Here is a 17077-nt window from a genome sequence, read left to right as displayed (position 1 = left end):
GATTTATTGAAGAGACCAGGTCACGTTCCTACAGTACACGGGCGTACAGTATGTCATCTGGACGGTTAGAAAATCAGCATCTCTTGTCGTCCCTCTTAGCGAGAAGAGAAATCCAAGTGGAGCAAGAGAAAAACAAGTCCCGCGTGTTACGATTAATGAGGCTCACTTCCTGAGATCTCTGTGTTCTCAGGGAGCATCCAGAGTCCCTGCCAACATTATATCAAATACGTCTCTGTTTAGCGAGGCCGAGGAAACAGAGAAAGGCCAAGGCCCTTGAATACCTATGAATAGAACACGCTTGTCGTCTTTCAAATAACTTTGACCTTAACTTGTTTATTTCCCCCCACACAGAAAAGGTTTTACTGTAATTGTGGTTTAGTTTGCCACCCATCATCGCGCTTGCCTCCCTGTCATCGGGGGACACGGTCTTATTTACTTTTGTGGAGTTGCTTTCCCCGGCGCCTTCCACCGTGCTGTATATCGGGACATTATCCGAGACCGGTTCACGCCGTGTGCTGTACGAGGTCGGGACATGTTTATGACGTTAGAAACACAAAGGCACGATTCAAACTTGGTTCATTACACAAGCTGGGAAGAAGGCGAAAGCAGTCAAGTGTGTTATCATGAGAGGGATGTCACAGTGAAAGTGGATGTGAGGGTAGTGGGTCTACATTGTAGGCAATTACGGGAAAATGTGTTTGTGTGTGTTTGCATCTAATTGTTTCCCAACTGTAGCTGATTTGTGGTTTATCATTTTCCTGATTCCTGTAAATACATGCCTCACGTGGGTACAACCTTCTCCATTCCATGGTTTCGCAATGCTGAATCTGATCAGGGCTACGTTGTCGATGGAGGGGGCGACCTATTGAAGAGAGGTAGAACGTTAGAGCTCTACAGGGGGCTTGATAAACCTGTGACAGAGAATTTTCTTTTCTTTTTTGGGGGGGGGTCTCCCCAATTGTATCCAGCCAATTACCCCACTCTTTTGAGCTGTCCTTGTTGCTGCTCCACCCCCTCTGCTGGTCCAGGGAGGGCTGCAGACTACCACATACCTCCTCCAATACATGTGGAGTCCCCAGCCACCTCTTTTCACCTGACAATAAGGAGTTTCACCAGGGGGACGTAGCACGTGGGAGGATCAGGCTATTCCCCCCAGTTCCCCCTCCCCCCCAAACAGGCAACCCGGCAAACCAGAGAAGGCACTAGTGCAGCAACCAGGACACATACCCACATTTGGCTCTCCCCTTGTAGACACGGTCAACTGTGTTTGTAGGGATGCCCGACCAAGCTGGAGGTAACACGGGGATTCGAACCGGTGATCCCCATTTTGGTAGGCAACGGAATAGACCTGGATGCCCCAGAACCTTTTTCATTTCATGGTTTCAAAATGCTGGATCTGAGTAGAGCTATGTTGTAGATGGAGGGGATGATATGTTGAAGAAAGGTAGAATGCTAGAGCTCCTAGGGGCTCTGACGAAGCTGTGACAGAGAATGTGTTTGGGTGATTGACGTCATAGTATAGAGCGAGATAGAGACAGAGTGGGAAGGGTTGATACGCAACGGATTTGAATCTATTCCAGTGGTATGTCTCACTATGTGAGAGTCATGCATGACTAAGTGAGCGTTCGTGTTTTCAGAGCCTGTATGCGATTACATAGTGCATCGCATTTACGCTTTCACAACACAATTTCATCAAATACTTCCTGCAGACTCTGCTCTGAAATCCTCAATTTCTTATTGATTGCAATCATTTTTTAATATCATTCTGTCACTGGGTCACCTACCTCAAACTGAATCTCAGATTCAGACTGCCTGAGGGAACCGGGATTGAAGAAAATAAATTTAAATAAGTGTGTGCCAATATGTGCGTGCATGTGTGTGTGTGTGTGTGTGTGTGTGTGTGTGTGTGTGTGTGTGTGTGTGTGTGTGCGTGCGTGCGTGCGTGCGTGCGTGTGTGTGTGTATGCGCATGTGAGTGAGTGAACACGTGTGGGTGTTCTTTGTGTACTGTTGGCATGAGTACATGCCTCCGCTTGTTTTGCCTACACCCAACAAACATGGCAGACTGCACACAGGGCTCCTGCCGGGATCCTTTGTATTTACAGGAAATTAGGGAATTCCATTCAAGATGATTCAGGATGGTCGGCTTGCACAACTAGTAGTGTGCTGTCATCCACCTACACATATCATCTGATGCCAGGCTTCAGAATGTTCATTTTATCACATTGCTTTTTTCTTTTTTTTCCTCCATAAAATAATGCATTCAATAATTTCCAGTGGGACAGACGGAAAACTGAGAGTAACACACAATATTGGAGGGACAGGAGACAAGGCCCTTGTCGATATTTCTAGCTCCAGGGGTAATGTCAAACATTTACTGGGCACATAATGCCGTCCTAATAGATTGTGTCTTGAGCATGATGGGGTTTTCCTGTTTTGTTTTTTTGTTTTGTCTTTTTCAAAATGGCCCAGCCAGTGACTGGACACAGGGCTGAGGTTCAACTTGTGTAGAATGGCTCATTGAAATGCCAGGTGTTGCAGTGATTTGGTTTGGCCCCGTCTCCATCATCTAGGTTGGCTGATACTAATGTGCAAATAATGTGTCCAGTTTTGTATGTATGCAGTTGGTGCTGCTGGACACCATTACAGCATAGCTTGCCATTTTGGAGAATGCAGCAGTGAGTCTGTGAGCTGTCAGATAATCCTTGACCTATTCACTATGTCAACAGTCCTGCAGAGAGCTACCTTGCACCCCACGATCCTTAAATCAAGGCTAGCATAAAATCCAGTTCTTGAGTTGATATTGCATTGGTCTTGGTATTTGGTGCAATTAGGTAAAAAAAAAATATCTGTTCCTACCATAATATGCACTATTGTTACTATCCCTTTGGTGGTCCTTTTTTATATATGGACAGCAAATATTTTGACTTACAGTCTGTTTTGACTCAGAAAATAGGAGCGAAATCCTGCTCACGTTTAACATGTGGAATAAACGTTATTTCTTGTAACTGTTTTGGCTGGTGTTGACATCTTTCACATGATCTGTTTGTGTGATTATTCAACAAAAAAAAGGGAACATGACAATATTTACTGAGCAGCTAAAAAAAGTGGATCAGGTTTGGTTTTTGGTCATGTCATTTTGTCATTTCAAAGGAAAAGGGAGATGTTATTGCGGTAATTTCAGTCATGTACATTTCGAGAGGCTCCATTTCTAACTGAAGAGACACTCCATGAGATGTAATTTACGTGAAGTGGCCTATACTACACTCTGGTTATGTGCCACAAAAGCACGGTGCTATATGATGGTCTATGACCGCTGTAATGTTTCTGGGACTCTGTTGTTGATGTTCGCGCAAGAAATCATATCGTAAAATTAGATGGCATTCACAAGAAAAGGTGTTGTGTTTCATCCCAGGATCCAATGGGATTGTTAATTCTTGCAAACTCTAAAAGAAAAGGAAGAGAAATAAGTCTACTGGCTAAGGGTGTATGAGGGAAGTGCTTCAAAAATATTTTACACTTCTGTGTCTGGAATTCATCAACGTTCAGCTCTAGAAATAATAGTCTCCCAGTTCTTATTACTTGTGTGCCAGGAAGGGGGGGAGAAACACCCTCACTTACAATACTGCTCATCCACCTGTATCAATACTTACTTTTTAGCATGTGGGTAAACCCTTCATCTTGAAAAGTGATATTTTTCAGGTTAACAAAATACAACTCCCTCTGGAGCTCTAGCTCAGGCTGCATAATTGTGTGTTTTTAGTTGTGAATTACAGACTACCTATTATGTTACCCTTGAAAGTTTCTTAATAGAGCTTGTCTTTACGCACACCATATAGTCCTCATCCTTAAAGCAAGGGCACTTCCTCCAACAGACCGCACACTCTGCAGCTGACCTCAGACTTGTTTTAAGTGACCCTTGCTGTTGAAGGAAGCACACATTTGGGTTATTCATGCACCGATACCTCCCAAGTGGAGTAATGCGCCCTCAAGTATATTCATTTTAGAATAAGTCACACTACCTCTACCACAAGAAGAGACATTGACCCTAAGATACTGAAAAGGAATCTGTGCTGGAAGCTGTTACTCCACTTGCCATAAGAAAAAATAAACTTTGACAAATAAAGTAGGGTCTCTTTTTGTCCTAACATCTGTTCTAACTCAAACTGATATGTATTTGACTTGACAGGAGGCCCTACTGAAGACCCGGGAGTGTAAGATGTTGGGACTGAAGACAATTTATGACGTGCATATCATAATATTTGGGTCTACGATGGCTAAACTCATTCCAATTTTTTTAAATGTATGGCATACAACCTCCTATAGATGAGGCTGGGACAGTATCCTGAAACAAACTCCCCTCTGAATTTCCTGACCCCTTTCATACATGTCCATCCTGTCCCCTACTCGATATGTCACAAACCGACAGCATATATCAGGGCCCTCCCCAAACGGACACCAAACACAGTCTCCCGAACCTCTCCAAACCTGATAACTCCAGGAAGAGGCCCACGATGCCCTACTTTGACTTAAATATTACAAACTTGGCTGAAATTCTGGGGGTCAGGTGGACTCCTCTTTCATCATCTGCCATCCTGAAGAGCATCACAAAGGTCAAAGTGGTTAGCTTCCTTTTGGGTTTGACGTTAACCTTTCTCATCATGGCTTCATATATCCTGACCTGGGACCGGAAGCCTATTCTTCTTACCTCTTCGCCCTTTCAGCTTAGGCCTGTGGTCGTCCCACCCATCACCGCTGCACCAGTGCTTTATTCAGACAAGAATATTCTAGATATGAAACTACTGGTGAGGAGCATCATTTCCAAACTTGAATACACACCCAGGAAGGTGCCAGATGAAAGGGATATAACTGGAACTGACCCTCAAGTAAGTATGTGGAGAAGCATAGTCCTGAGCAAATTTCATATGTTGGTTTGAGATAAATCTGACTAGTTTTTGATAAATGCTGACAGAATATGTAGAAATACATTATTTTGTTTTCAAAAAAAGGAAATCAGTGGTGATTGCCTAATTACACTGCTTTCTGCTCCACAGCTGTTTTCTGTGATTCCTCGCCAGTTCCTGCCCAGCATCAAGAGCCCCTGCTGGCACAAGGAGTTCTTTAGTAAATCTAACATTGATCCGTACAAAAGGAACCTGTTCACTCTTCGCTCAAAGAGCTTCAGGACTGTTTGTGACTATCTGAGCACAAACTTCCAGGAACACTTGTATCACCGAGACGGCAAACAGTTTCGCCTGCGGTGCTTGCCCTACTTCTACATCATTGGCCAACCCAAGTGTGGCACAACAGACTTGTTCCACAGACTGCTGCTGCATCCAGAGATCAAGTTCGCCACAATGAAGGAGCCACATTGGTGGACCAGGAAACGCTTTGGTATGTACGCCATTGGTTCTGATAAAGACAATCTCTGACTGGGCGTTTGGGTGGCGTAGCAGTCTGTTCTGCTGCCTACCAACACAGGGATCCCAGTTCGAATCCCCGTGTTGCCTCTGGCTTGGTTGGGCCTCCCTACAGACACAATTAGCCATGTCTGCAGGTGGGAAGATGGATGTGAGTATGTGATCTGGTCGCTGCACTAGCACCTCCTCTGGTCAGTCGGAGTGCCTGTTTGGGGAGGGAGGGGGAACTGGGGGAATAGCGTGATCATCCCAAGCGCTACGTCCCCCTGGCGAAACTCCTCACTGTCAGGTGAAAAGAAGCAGCTGGCGACTCCACATGTATCGGAGGAGGCATGTGGTAGTCTGCCGCCCTCCCTGGATTGGCAGAGTGGGGTGGAGCAGTGAGCAGGATGGCTTGGAAGAGTGGATTAATTGGTTGGGTACAATTGGGGAGAAAAGGGGGGGCAGGAGGGCTAAAAAAAAAAAAGAATCTCTGACTGGATTTGGCAACGTTTACGGGCGCCACTTGATGGATTGTGGGAGGGAGTCGCCGAATGCATTAGACTTTCGTGATACAGTGGCTGTTAAAGCAAAAGTAGGAGTTGAAGAGAAAATGAGAAAAAGCAGTAGAAACTAGGGTAAGACGATATACTCCACAAGGATTTGGAAAAGTTAGGTAAGATAGCTGCTGCCAATACATTTCAAACGGAATGTATTTCTAAAAAAATACTCCTACATGTACTCTTGATTTATAGTAATGTTGAACTTTGCAAGAATGGTAAAGCTATCTATTTTTTCAGTGGATGCAGGTATTGGATAAGGCTTCTGGTGGGCTGTGGAGGATGTGCAGAGCCGTGACCTTGTTTTTACTGCTGCTTTAAATCCTCTAATTGAGTGGCTCATACTGTACTCTAAACACTGGGATCCAGCATTGGTGTTGGATCTGCTAATGACACTGACGACATTGATTGGATCCCCCCATCAGCTGCAGGGACAGGGTTTTGGTATTCTTTGGGTGCTACATAGCTGTTTCTATGTGTTTCTTTAATCTTTCAATAAAAGGTTCTGTGTCAGCCACCTATGGCCGACGGATCAAAGGAACTTATCGATTCAGCCTTGAGAAGAATTTAAAGATTCACACATTTGAGCTGATGAATTCCTCCCCAGAAAGGCAATAAGAGAGGCTTGTTTAGAATCAGGCTATGCTTTAGAGCTGCTTTAAATGAATATTGGGAATGAGTCTGCCTGTGTGTGATGAGTTGTAACGATTGCTGTACCTATTGGTACAGGGTATATCCGTTTTAAAGATGGTTTCCAGGAGCGCTTCCCTGTGGAGGACTACCTGGACCTGTTTGACCTGGCAGCCCATCGCATCCAGGAAACCATCACTGGCAACTCATCTGGAGACCACAGCAAGGTTCAACTCATCACAGGTGAACACACCTTCAAGTGTGTGTGTGTGTGTGTGTGTGTGTGTGTGTGTGTGTGTGTGTGTGTGTGTGTGTGTGTGTATTTTTGTGTAAATGTGCTGTTTTATTTTATCACTATGTGTGGGCACTATATCATCACGTGTAGCTATTATATTACATACACGGGTGTCATGTCAGTACACGTAGTCATTTTATCAATATTTCTGGGCACTGAGCATCAGGTGGAAGGATCTGTTGCCTCTACAGTCTTCATTCCCTCAATGCGGAAGACCTTTGAGCAGCCAAAGAACTGGAGCCTTACCATGATTAAAATTGCAGGAGTTTTTGTTTTTTTCTCCTCTTCCATTGTCAGCCCTAAAGCATCTTGTTAACGAATCTCCACCTAATTGGCTCTGACCTATGCCACAGAACAACACTGACGCATGTTTGAACGACTGAAGGGAAATGCTGCCACTCACTTCAGCAGTCCATGTTATTCTTCTATGGCATGGCAAGGGAGGAAAGTCCAATTAGTTTCTAAGTATATATATATATATATATATATATATATATATATATATATATAATCCAGTGAGTCAAGTATTTTTTTATGAGACAATACAAGCCGGTGTCATGCCATAAGCAATCACTCTTAGCGACTGCTTATGGCATGAAACAGGCTTGTACTGTCTCATACAGAATTTACTTGACTCACTGGATTATTTTGCTCCTTATTTGTTGAGCACATTCCCGACCGTTGAATGTTTCTTTCAACAAAGTTTTATATATATATATATATATATGTGTGTGTGTGTGTGTGTGTGTGTGTGTATATATACACTACCGTTCAAAAGTTTGGGATCACCCAAACAATTTTGTGTTTTCCATGAAAAGTCACACTTATTCACCACCATATGTTGTGAAATGAATAGAAAATAGAGTCAAGACATTGACAAGGTTAGAAATAATGATTTGTATTTGAAATAAGATTTTTTTTACATCAAACTTTGCTTTCGTCAAAGAATCCTCCATTTGCAGCAATTACAGCATTGCAGACCTTTGGCATTCTAGCTGTTAATTTGTTGAGGTAATCTGGAGCAATTGCACCCTACGCTTCCAGAAGCAGCTCCCACAAGTTGGATTGGTTGGATGGGCACTTCTTGCGTACCATACGGTCAAGCTGCTCCCACAACAGCTCAATGGGGTTCAGATCTGGTGACTGCGCTGGCCACTCCATTACCGATAGAATACCAGCTGCCTGCTTCTGCTCTAAATAGTTCTTGCACAATTTGGAGGTGTGTTTAGGGTCATTGTCCTGTTGTAGGATGAAATTGGCTCCAATCAAGCGCTGTCCACTGGGTATGGCATGGCGTTGCAAAATGGAGTGATAGCCTTCCTTATTCAGAATCCCTTTTACCCTGTACAAATCTCCCACCTTACCAGCACCAAAGCAACCCCAGACCATCACATTACCTCCACCATGCTTAACAGATGGCGTCAGGCATTCTTCCAGCATCTTTTCATTTGTTCTGCGTCTCACAAACGTTCTTCTTTGTGATCCAAACACCTCAAACTTGGATTCATCCGTCCACAACACTTTTTTCCAGTCTTCCTCTGTCCAATGTCTGTGTTCTTTTGCCCATCTTAATCTTTTTCTTTTATTGGTCAGTCTCAGATATGGCTTTTTCTTTGCCACTCTGCCCTGAAGCCCAGAATCCCGCAGCCGCCTCTTCACTGTAGATGTTGACACTGGTGTTTTGCGGGTACTATTTAATGAAGATGCCAGTTGGGGACCTGTGAGGCGTCTGTTTCTCAAACTAGAGACTCTAATGTACTTATCTTCTTGCTCAGTTGTGCAACGCGGCCTCCCACTTCTTTTTCTACTCTGGTTAGAGCCTGTTTGTGCTGTCCTCTGAAGGGAGTAGTACACACCGGTGTAGGAAATCTTCAATTTCTTAGCAATTTCTCGCATGGAATAGCCTTCATTTCTAAGAACAAGAATAGACTGTCGAGTTTCAGATGAAAGTTCTCTTTTTCTGGCCATTTTGAGCGTTTAATTGACCCCACAAATGTGATGCTCCAGAAACTCAATCTGCTCAAAGGAAGGTCAGTTTTGTAGCTTCTGTAACGAGCTAAACTGTTTTCAGATGTGTGAACATGATTGCACAAGGGTTTTCTAATCATCAATTAGCCTTCTGAGCCAATGAGCAAACACATTGTACCATTAGAACACTGGAGTGATAGTTGCTTGAAATGGGCCTCTATACACCTATGTAGATATTGCACCAAAAACCAGACATTTGCAGCTAGAATAGTCATTTACCACATTAGCAATGTATAGAGTGTATTTCTTTAAAGTTAAGACTAGTTTAAAGTTATCTTCATTGAAAAGTACAGTGCTTTTCCTTCAAAAATATGGACATTTCAATGTGATCCCAAACTTTTGAACGGTAGTGTATATATATATATATATAACAGATGTTGTTCTGCCAAGCATGAGGTCATCTTTCTTTCATTCATTTATGTTACATTGTAAATCATTAGTAAAACGTTGGGAATGAGAGACAGCAGTGATTGTGCTGTGTACTAATAATAACTCGAGTTTTCCCAAGATGACAATAACATCCTTAACTTTAGTGGCATCACTCCTTTCAGGGTTTGATATTTGACTTGCATTTCAATAGATATTTCTTTAAACCAAAACTGAAGCTACAAAAGTCTGTAATAACCTTGGTTCTGTTGCAATTTGCCTTCAAAAAGTCTCCTTTTCACAGTTGTCCATCACTAGGTGCTCAGTCACGCCTATTTGTCTGTTTATCTGATGTTAGATAATGTCTGCTGTGACATAAAATAGCTCTAATATGTCTCAAGTGTTTATAAATGGGGTGGCACAGTAGTTAGCGCAGTCACCTCACAGCAAGAAGGTCCTGGGTTTGAGCCCCAGGGTAGTCCAACCTTGGGGGTCGTCCCGGGTCGTCATCTGTGTGGAGTCTGCATGTTCTCCCCGTGTCTGCGTGGGTTTCCTCCGGGTGCTTCAGTTTCCTCCCACAGTCCAAAGGTCAGGTGAATCGGCTGTACTAAATTGTCCCTAGGAGTGAATGTGTGTGTGTGTGTGTGTGTGTGTGTGTGTGTGTGTGTGTGTGTGTGTGTGTGTGTGTGTGTGTGTGTGTGTATGTGGGCCCTGTGATGAACTGGCGGCCTGTCCAGGGTGTCTCCCCGCCTGCCGCCCAATGACTGCTGGGATAGGCTCCAGCATCCCCGCAACCCTGAGAGCAGGATAAGTGGTTTGGATAATGGATATTTATAAACGGAGGACACACAACTGCACCTGAGACAGCAGTATGTTAATTAGTGATGTGTTAAACTTTCATATAGGAAACCTTTTTAGCCGGTTTTGAAACAGCTCATCCTCATTTCTTCCTGAAGTTCTGCATCTCCACCTTTCTGTGTATTTTGGCTGGTCGCTACTGAAAGCGATGATGTGTTTGACAACTGGCAGGTGAGGCAAGTGCATCCACTATGTGGGACAACCAAGCCTGGAGCTATCTCCATGCAGAGAGGGAAGAGGCAGAAGAACCTCCCTTCCTGGCACAGGACTTCATCCACGCAGCCCAGCCGGATGCTAAAATCATCATCATGCTCAGAGACCCAGCGGAGAGGTAGACATCCAGCTCCACGTCTGCCTATGTAGCTGAGAGATAGAGAACTATTTTGCGGTGTTGCAGTTGCATAACAGTGGCGGTGGAGTGACCGCATTTTTGGATTTGGATTCAAGTCTGGATCCGATTCATTTTTCGAGGCTGTTCAAAGTGTTTTCGGATGGCCTTGCCCCTTTTTTTTCTGGTTCTGATCACAGTTCATTTATTCAATGCATGAATCTTACATCCAAAGAAACTCCATTTATTCAATATTTGTTTGCACTATCCTCCCTCACTGTACCCTATATATTTTGTTTATAATCCTCTTATCTAAGGCTGTATTCTGACTACCTGTACTTCAAGATGGCCAACAAGTCAGTGGAGGACTTCCATCAGAAAGTCATAGAGGCTGTACGACTATTTCAGTCCTGTCTGTCCGACAGTTCCCTTCGCTCCTGTGTCTACAATACCAGCCTCTCCAACACCATGCCGGTCAGTCGAAATGGTGCTCCCATTTCAACCTGTCTTACTTTTTAACTGTTTCACTGTAATAGTTACAGCCTATCTGACCAGTCCGGTTACTTTAATGATACCATGAAGCGGACAACAAATGTGTGCTCATAAACTTTTTACCTGCCCCTTCAAGATGCTGTAAATTAGTATAGCAACACTCCTGGGATGTTTCTTGTTCTGCAGAGGGGAAAACAATGGTAACTAGCTGCACAGAGTCAGCCAAGAGCCCTCAGCGTACCACAGCTGGCAGTGCTCTCCCTCAGGAATAAACTGATTTATGAGCTGTGTCAGTTGTCCCCAGCCATGCAGGGGCTAACCACACTACCAGGCACATGTAAGATGCCGTTGTTATAACAGGTCCTTGGAGATACACTACAGCAAGAGTCAGATACCAGTCAGCATGAAGCTTGACCTAAAACCCGATGGTTCACAGCAGATTCAATTTGAGCCGTGTTTCAACTCCATTTCTTGCATCCACTGTCCTTGATTTTTAAAAGTGATCCCCAGTCTGTTTCCCTTAAGGCCATGAGACTGACATGGTTAGAGAATATTTTTTTTTTGAGTAGCGTTGCTCTATGGCACCCCCTTTAGGATATACGATGTCTGTGCACCGGAAATATATTGTGTAATTCAATGGGGCTGGCTGATCTCACCGCTAACTGAATTAACCTGAGCGACTGACTGGCTGATTGATCACCTGCGACATGATTGGGCCGCTGGGTCAGGTGACCAACAGCGTCACTGAAATTACACGATTCGTCGGCCGAGCGCAATGAGCCATGAGGGCGAGCGCATGGCTAAAGCGCTCCAAATAATAATCACTGACAAAACACTCGCTGGTGAACTAACAAAAGGATTGCATGGCGTTTGCTGCCAAATAAGACAAAAATAGACACCGTGTAATTCTCAAAGCACCTGCGAAGGGTGAAATGCACCCCGAACCGTGCTGCCAAGCAAATAGCGCCTCGGTGCTCCAGTGCTATGTGCCCATATTTAATTTAGGTGATATGCATACATTTGGCACAGAATTGGCCCCTATCTATGCAAATGAGCCACACTGCAAAGAAAGTCCAATTCACAAACACCGGCGCTAACAGATACATGCAGTTAGAGTGAAACTCATTGGAGTCCTCAGAGAGTTGGTGGTGACTGACGCCCAGACTTTGCAGCGACCGCGCAGCGGTGATTATAGCCAGGCGAAGACGTCGCCATGGCAGGCGTGCTCATGAGCAGATAATTGGAAGGAGAATATCACGTTTTTGATTTAACTGATTCGCTGATACAGGTTGCCAGGTCAAACAATTCTAGCTATCTTTAATTGCATTAGGTAAAACACTGACCCTGCCTAGTGTGTTGTCGGAGCAAAGCCGCCATTTATTCATTGCCACGTGAATGATCGCAATCAGATGCAAATCAGGGGCAAACTTCACTCAGCTGCAAAACCTTATGGGTGTGTGCTGTCATGTTTTTTGTGTGAATCGGGCCTTGAGACGGAGCAGATAGCGGTTGCAAGAGATGCACAATCCATGGTGCCGTCAGCGGCTGCAATCCATTCTTTGTGGATTCACCTGTCAATACAGATTGAGTCTTGGAAAAACAAGACACCCGTAGATAGAAACCGATGGAAGAGGAGGGACGGTTAACAGATGAGCTCTCTTCCAAATCAAACATCCCAAGATATGAGTGGAAAATATTGTGACGTGGTCAAATAATGGACTTCTCAGCCAACCTCTTAGAGTTAACAAGCAAGCTTTTAATAACCGTAAGCCAAGCTAGTCATAACAGACACAAATTCGTATTGGTCTCAATTTATCTCCTTTCCATGGCCACAGAAGCGATCTTAACTATTTGCCTACTTTTTAAGCTCATGGTGGGAAATAGCATGCTGTCTAATACAACTTTTCTCATAACGTCCCCATTACCTTCCACCACATCCCCGCTATCTGTAACAGATATGCCCGTTTTTAACATGTTCAATATCCCACAACATAACCAAAACATTGACACTTCAGTTGCATCGTGGGTAATATGCAAATGAACCCCCTGACTTTGAGCAGGAACACTCCAGTAGAATTCGCCACAGTATTGTTCTTGCAACTGCATTTATAACCCTTTTTTTCCCCTACTCGAGCGTAGCTTAACCATCTCATGTGATATGCTACTTCAGTACACTTTAACAACAAATATTACTGGGCCCACTACAGAAAATTGCAGAGGAACATTTACTATACAGAAATAAACATTACAGACACTACCGCTGACTAGCCCTGTAACAAATAGGCCACCATTTTGAACATTGACCATACACGGTCTAATAGGTTTTGACCTAGTCTTGTTTGTCTGATGCTAACATGGTTGATCTCATCTGGTGCTCCAGGTTAGGCTAAACCTGGGCATGTACATTGTCTTCTTGCTGGACTGGCTGACAGTATTTCATAGAGACCAGATTCTAATTCTTCGACTGGAGGATTATGCCGCCAACCTCAGACTGACAATAAAGAAAGTCTTCAATTTCCTGAATGTCGGTAAGAATGGGGGGGGGGGGACATGACCACATTATTAAGGATGACATTTATGTTTGTTTAATTTGGTTCTCTAGTGTCCACTGCATTCTTTCTAAGCTCCATGTGTCGTGACCCCTACAGGTCCTCTGTCGGGGCAGGCCGAGGCAGCTCTGGCTAGGAGACCCATGTCCAACACCCGCCGGGCGGCAGACAGAAGCCTTGGCCCCATGCTCCCGACCACGAGAGAGCTGCTCAGGGATTTCCACCAGCCATTCAACCTCAAGCTAGCCAGCTTACTGGGCAACAGCGCCTTCCTCTGGACAGACACATGAAGGGACCACAAGCCACTCTAACGTGGATGAATTGCATTAAGGACGACCCGGGCAACTGCAAGAAGCACAAGCAGGATACCAGTGTATGAACAGGCAAACACTCCCGGGACAATTAGGTGGACTCCCAGAATGTGGTGACATCTGATGTGTGTTACGTGTGTGCTGGTTTGTGTTGGAGGTATATTTATTTGTCTTTGAAAGAATAAGTGTGTTGTTCTCAACAAGTGGATGATAGTCCGGATGACAATGCCCTCTCTTGAGGATGTCACAACATGTCTTCCTTCCTTGGCAACCAAACACAGACAAAAAAAGCCCTGAAAGAGACACAAAGGGAAGGTTGTCCATGGCTAATCCATCCATTATGTGCAAGTAGTTGGCATTTCACAATGCAGTATTACGATACTGGAAAACAAAGCTAAATCCATAACATTTCAGTCGACACAAGTTATGATTTCCACAAATGGATGGCCTCACTGACATAAGGGACTGAGACAAAATGGTACTTTTGAGCAACATATCGGTGCACAGCAGGACAAAATAGGTTTGCATTCATCTCCACCATCTCTCTGTAGACTGTAGATTGTAAAATGGGATTGCTTGAATGCAACACACACACACACACACACACACACACACACACACACACACACACACACACACACAATTCATAAAAATCAACAGAGTATATGTGAGTGTTGATTTTGCTCAGTCTTTGCTCAGTGTCTGATTTGAAAGTCCGACATGGTTCTGGACATATGAGATTCCTGGAACTGTCACAAGAGGGCAGCTAAACCTCGTAGCGTGAGTTATGGCTACTGAGTTCATTCAACATCCACTTTAGCTATTCAGTGTGTTTGCTAAATAGTGACACCATCACAAATATTCAACATTTTACAGGATGTATAGGGCCCAATACATTTAACAACTCATCTAAAAGTTCCACAGACTTCCTTTTAGGGATTTTATTTATTTATTTTTTGGTTGAAAATGTGGGGTTTTTCTTAGTTATTGGGGTAGCTCATGGGAACATGTGACGTAAGCACAAGGATGTGCTAAATTCTCAGGCAGCTCAAGAGTGAGACTGCAAATTCCCTTTTTTTTGCATCTTAGTAATGTTAAAAGAACAGCTACTTGCTTCTTTTTTTCTTTTTTTTTTGTCGGTCACTATGTGAGCCTATGTGCAATGACAGAAAATATATCTCGCAAACCACGGCCTGGCTGATATGAGAAGCTGCATGCACTATGTAGCATTAAAGCTATTTCTGATAGTAATGATGAAAGTCTAATATGTTCATCCTATAGAAACTGGAGTTTGTGCAATATGCCAACGCACCAGTAAAATGAAACACTGCTGTCCAGAAGAGATGACTGAAGGTCATCCTGTAGGTTTTAAAATGAATATTTGGACTGATTCCAGAAACCCAATATTATTCACATCATTTTGAGCCCTTTTATTCCAGCAGGGGGTTGAGAATTATGCATGTGGCATCTGGGTCCCACACACGATTATATGTGTGTGTGTGTGTGTGTGTGTGTGTGTGTGTGTGTGTGTGTGTGTGTGTGTGTGTGTGTGTGTGTGTGTGTGTGTGTGTGTGTGTGTGTGTGTATATATATGTTTGTGTGTGTGTGTGTGTGTATATATATACACACACACACACACACACACACACACTGATCACCCAAAACATTATGACCACTGACAGACAAGTGAATAACATTGATTATCTCATTACAATGGCACTTGTCAAGGGATGGGATGTATTAGGCAGCAAGTGAACAGTCAGTTCTTGAAGTTGATGTGTTGGAAGCAGGAAAAATGGGCAAGTATAAGGATCTGAATGACTTTGACAAGGGGCCAAATTGTGATGGCTAGACAACTGGGTCAGAGCATCTCCAAAACAGCAGATCTTGTGGGGTGTTCCCGGTATGCAGTGGTCAGTACCTACCAAAAGTGGTCCAAAGAAGGACAAACAGTGAAGCAGTGACAGGGTTATTGGCACCCAAGGCTCATTGATGTGCATGGGGAGTGACTGCTAGCCCGCCTGGTCCGATCTCACAGAAGAGCTACTGTAGCTCAAACTGCTGAAAGTGTTAATGCTGGCTATGATAGACAGATGTCACAACACACAGAGCATCTCAGCTTGCTGCGTTTGGGGCTGTATAGCTGCAGACCAGTCAGAGTACCCATGATGACCCCTGTCCACCACTGAGAGTGCCTACAACGGGCACGTGAGCATCAGAACTGGACCATGGCGCAATGGAAGAAGGTGGCCTGGTTTGATGAATCACTTTTTCTTTTACATCATGTAGACAGCCGTATGTGCAGTTTTTTTTTTTACCTGGGGAAAAGATGGCACCAGGATGCACTATGGGAAGAAGAAAAGCTGGCAGAGGCAGTGTGATGCTCTAGCCAATGTTCTGCTGGTAAAGCTTGGGTCCTGGTATTCATGTGGATGTTACTTTGACATGTACCACCTACCTAAACATTGTTGCAGACCAAGTGCATCCCTTCATGGCAATCATATTCACTGATGGCAGTGGCCTCAAGTGGTTTTAATGTTTTGGCTGATCGCTTTATATATGTATGTGTGTATATATATATATATATATATATATATATATATATATATATATATATATATATATATATATATATAACTTTGTTAAAAGAAACACTCAATGGTAGGGAAAGTGCTCAACAAAAAAGGATCAAAATAAGTGAGTCAAGTAAATTCTTTGAGACAGTCTCATAAAGAATTTACTTGACTCACTGGATTATATATATATATAGCGTTTTTTTCCAAAACCGTCATGGTGTTGATAGAAGTGCTCAATTAATGAGGAGTGGAATATCAATACAGATGCAGGAAAGAAAAAACTTTTAATACATAGCCGCTGATGAGGCTGATACATAGCCTCATCAGCTGCACATTAGCAGCTGATGAGTGCGCGGTGCACGAAACAGGCCTGTATGGCTATGTATTAAAAGTTTTTTTCCTGCATCTATATATATATATATATATATACATACATACATACATACATACATACATACATACATACATACATACATACATACATACATACATACATACATACATACATACATTCAAGCACTGTCATCTTATCTGTAAATAAGACTTGTGGTTTAATGAAATGTCACAAGAGTTGTATGGAGGAACTTGGTGGAAAAACCACAGCAGTTATTTTCTGTTTGAGACTTGTTGAGGTAATAACTACTATTTAAAATTCAGGGAGAGGCAAATGAATCCTATCGTAGGGC

At 43.5% G+C, this 17077-nt stretch overlaps 1 protein-coding gene across 1 annotated transcript in view; it reads left to right on the top strand.

The window, feature by feature from the left end:
* LOC130122801 (carbohydrate sulfotransferase 15-like) overlaps positions 1 to 16828 on the top strand; it is a 22425-nt gene extending 5597 nt beyond the window's left edge. Inside the window, exons 2-8 of the mRNA XM_056291828.1 lie at positions 4189 to 4885; positions 5054 to 5393; positions 6688 to 6831; positions 10307 to 10466; positions 10781 to 10937; positions 13336 to 13483; positions 13604 to 16828. Coding sequence (XP_056147803.1) covers positions 4412 to 4885; positions 5054 to 5393; positions 6688 to 6831; positions 10307 to 10466; positions 10781 to 10937; positions 13336 to 13483; positions 13604 to 13794 — 1614 coding nt within the window. The 5' untranslated portion in view covers positions 4189 to 4411 and the 3' untranslated portion in view covers positions 13795 to 16828. The remainder of the gene's footprint in view (positions 1 to 4188; positions 4886 to 5053; positions 5394 to 6687; positions 6832 to 10306; positions 10467 to 10780; positions 10938 to 13335; positions 13484 to 13603) is intronic.
* The last annotated feature ends 249 nt before the right edge of the window (positions 16829 to 17077 follow it).

This window comes from Lampris incognitus, chromosome 13 (genome assembly GCF_029633865.1).
Source record: "Lampris incognitus isolate fLamInc1 chromosome 13, fLamInc1.hap2, whole genome shotgun sequence".
In the NCBI taxonomy this organism is placed as follows: Eukaryota; Metazoa; Chordata; class Actinopteri; order Lampriformes; family Lampridae; genus Lampris; species Lampris incognitus.
The sequence above is the reverse complement of the archived record's forward strand: the minus strand, read 5'-3'. Positions and strand labels throughout refer to the sequence as shown.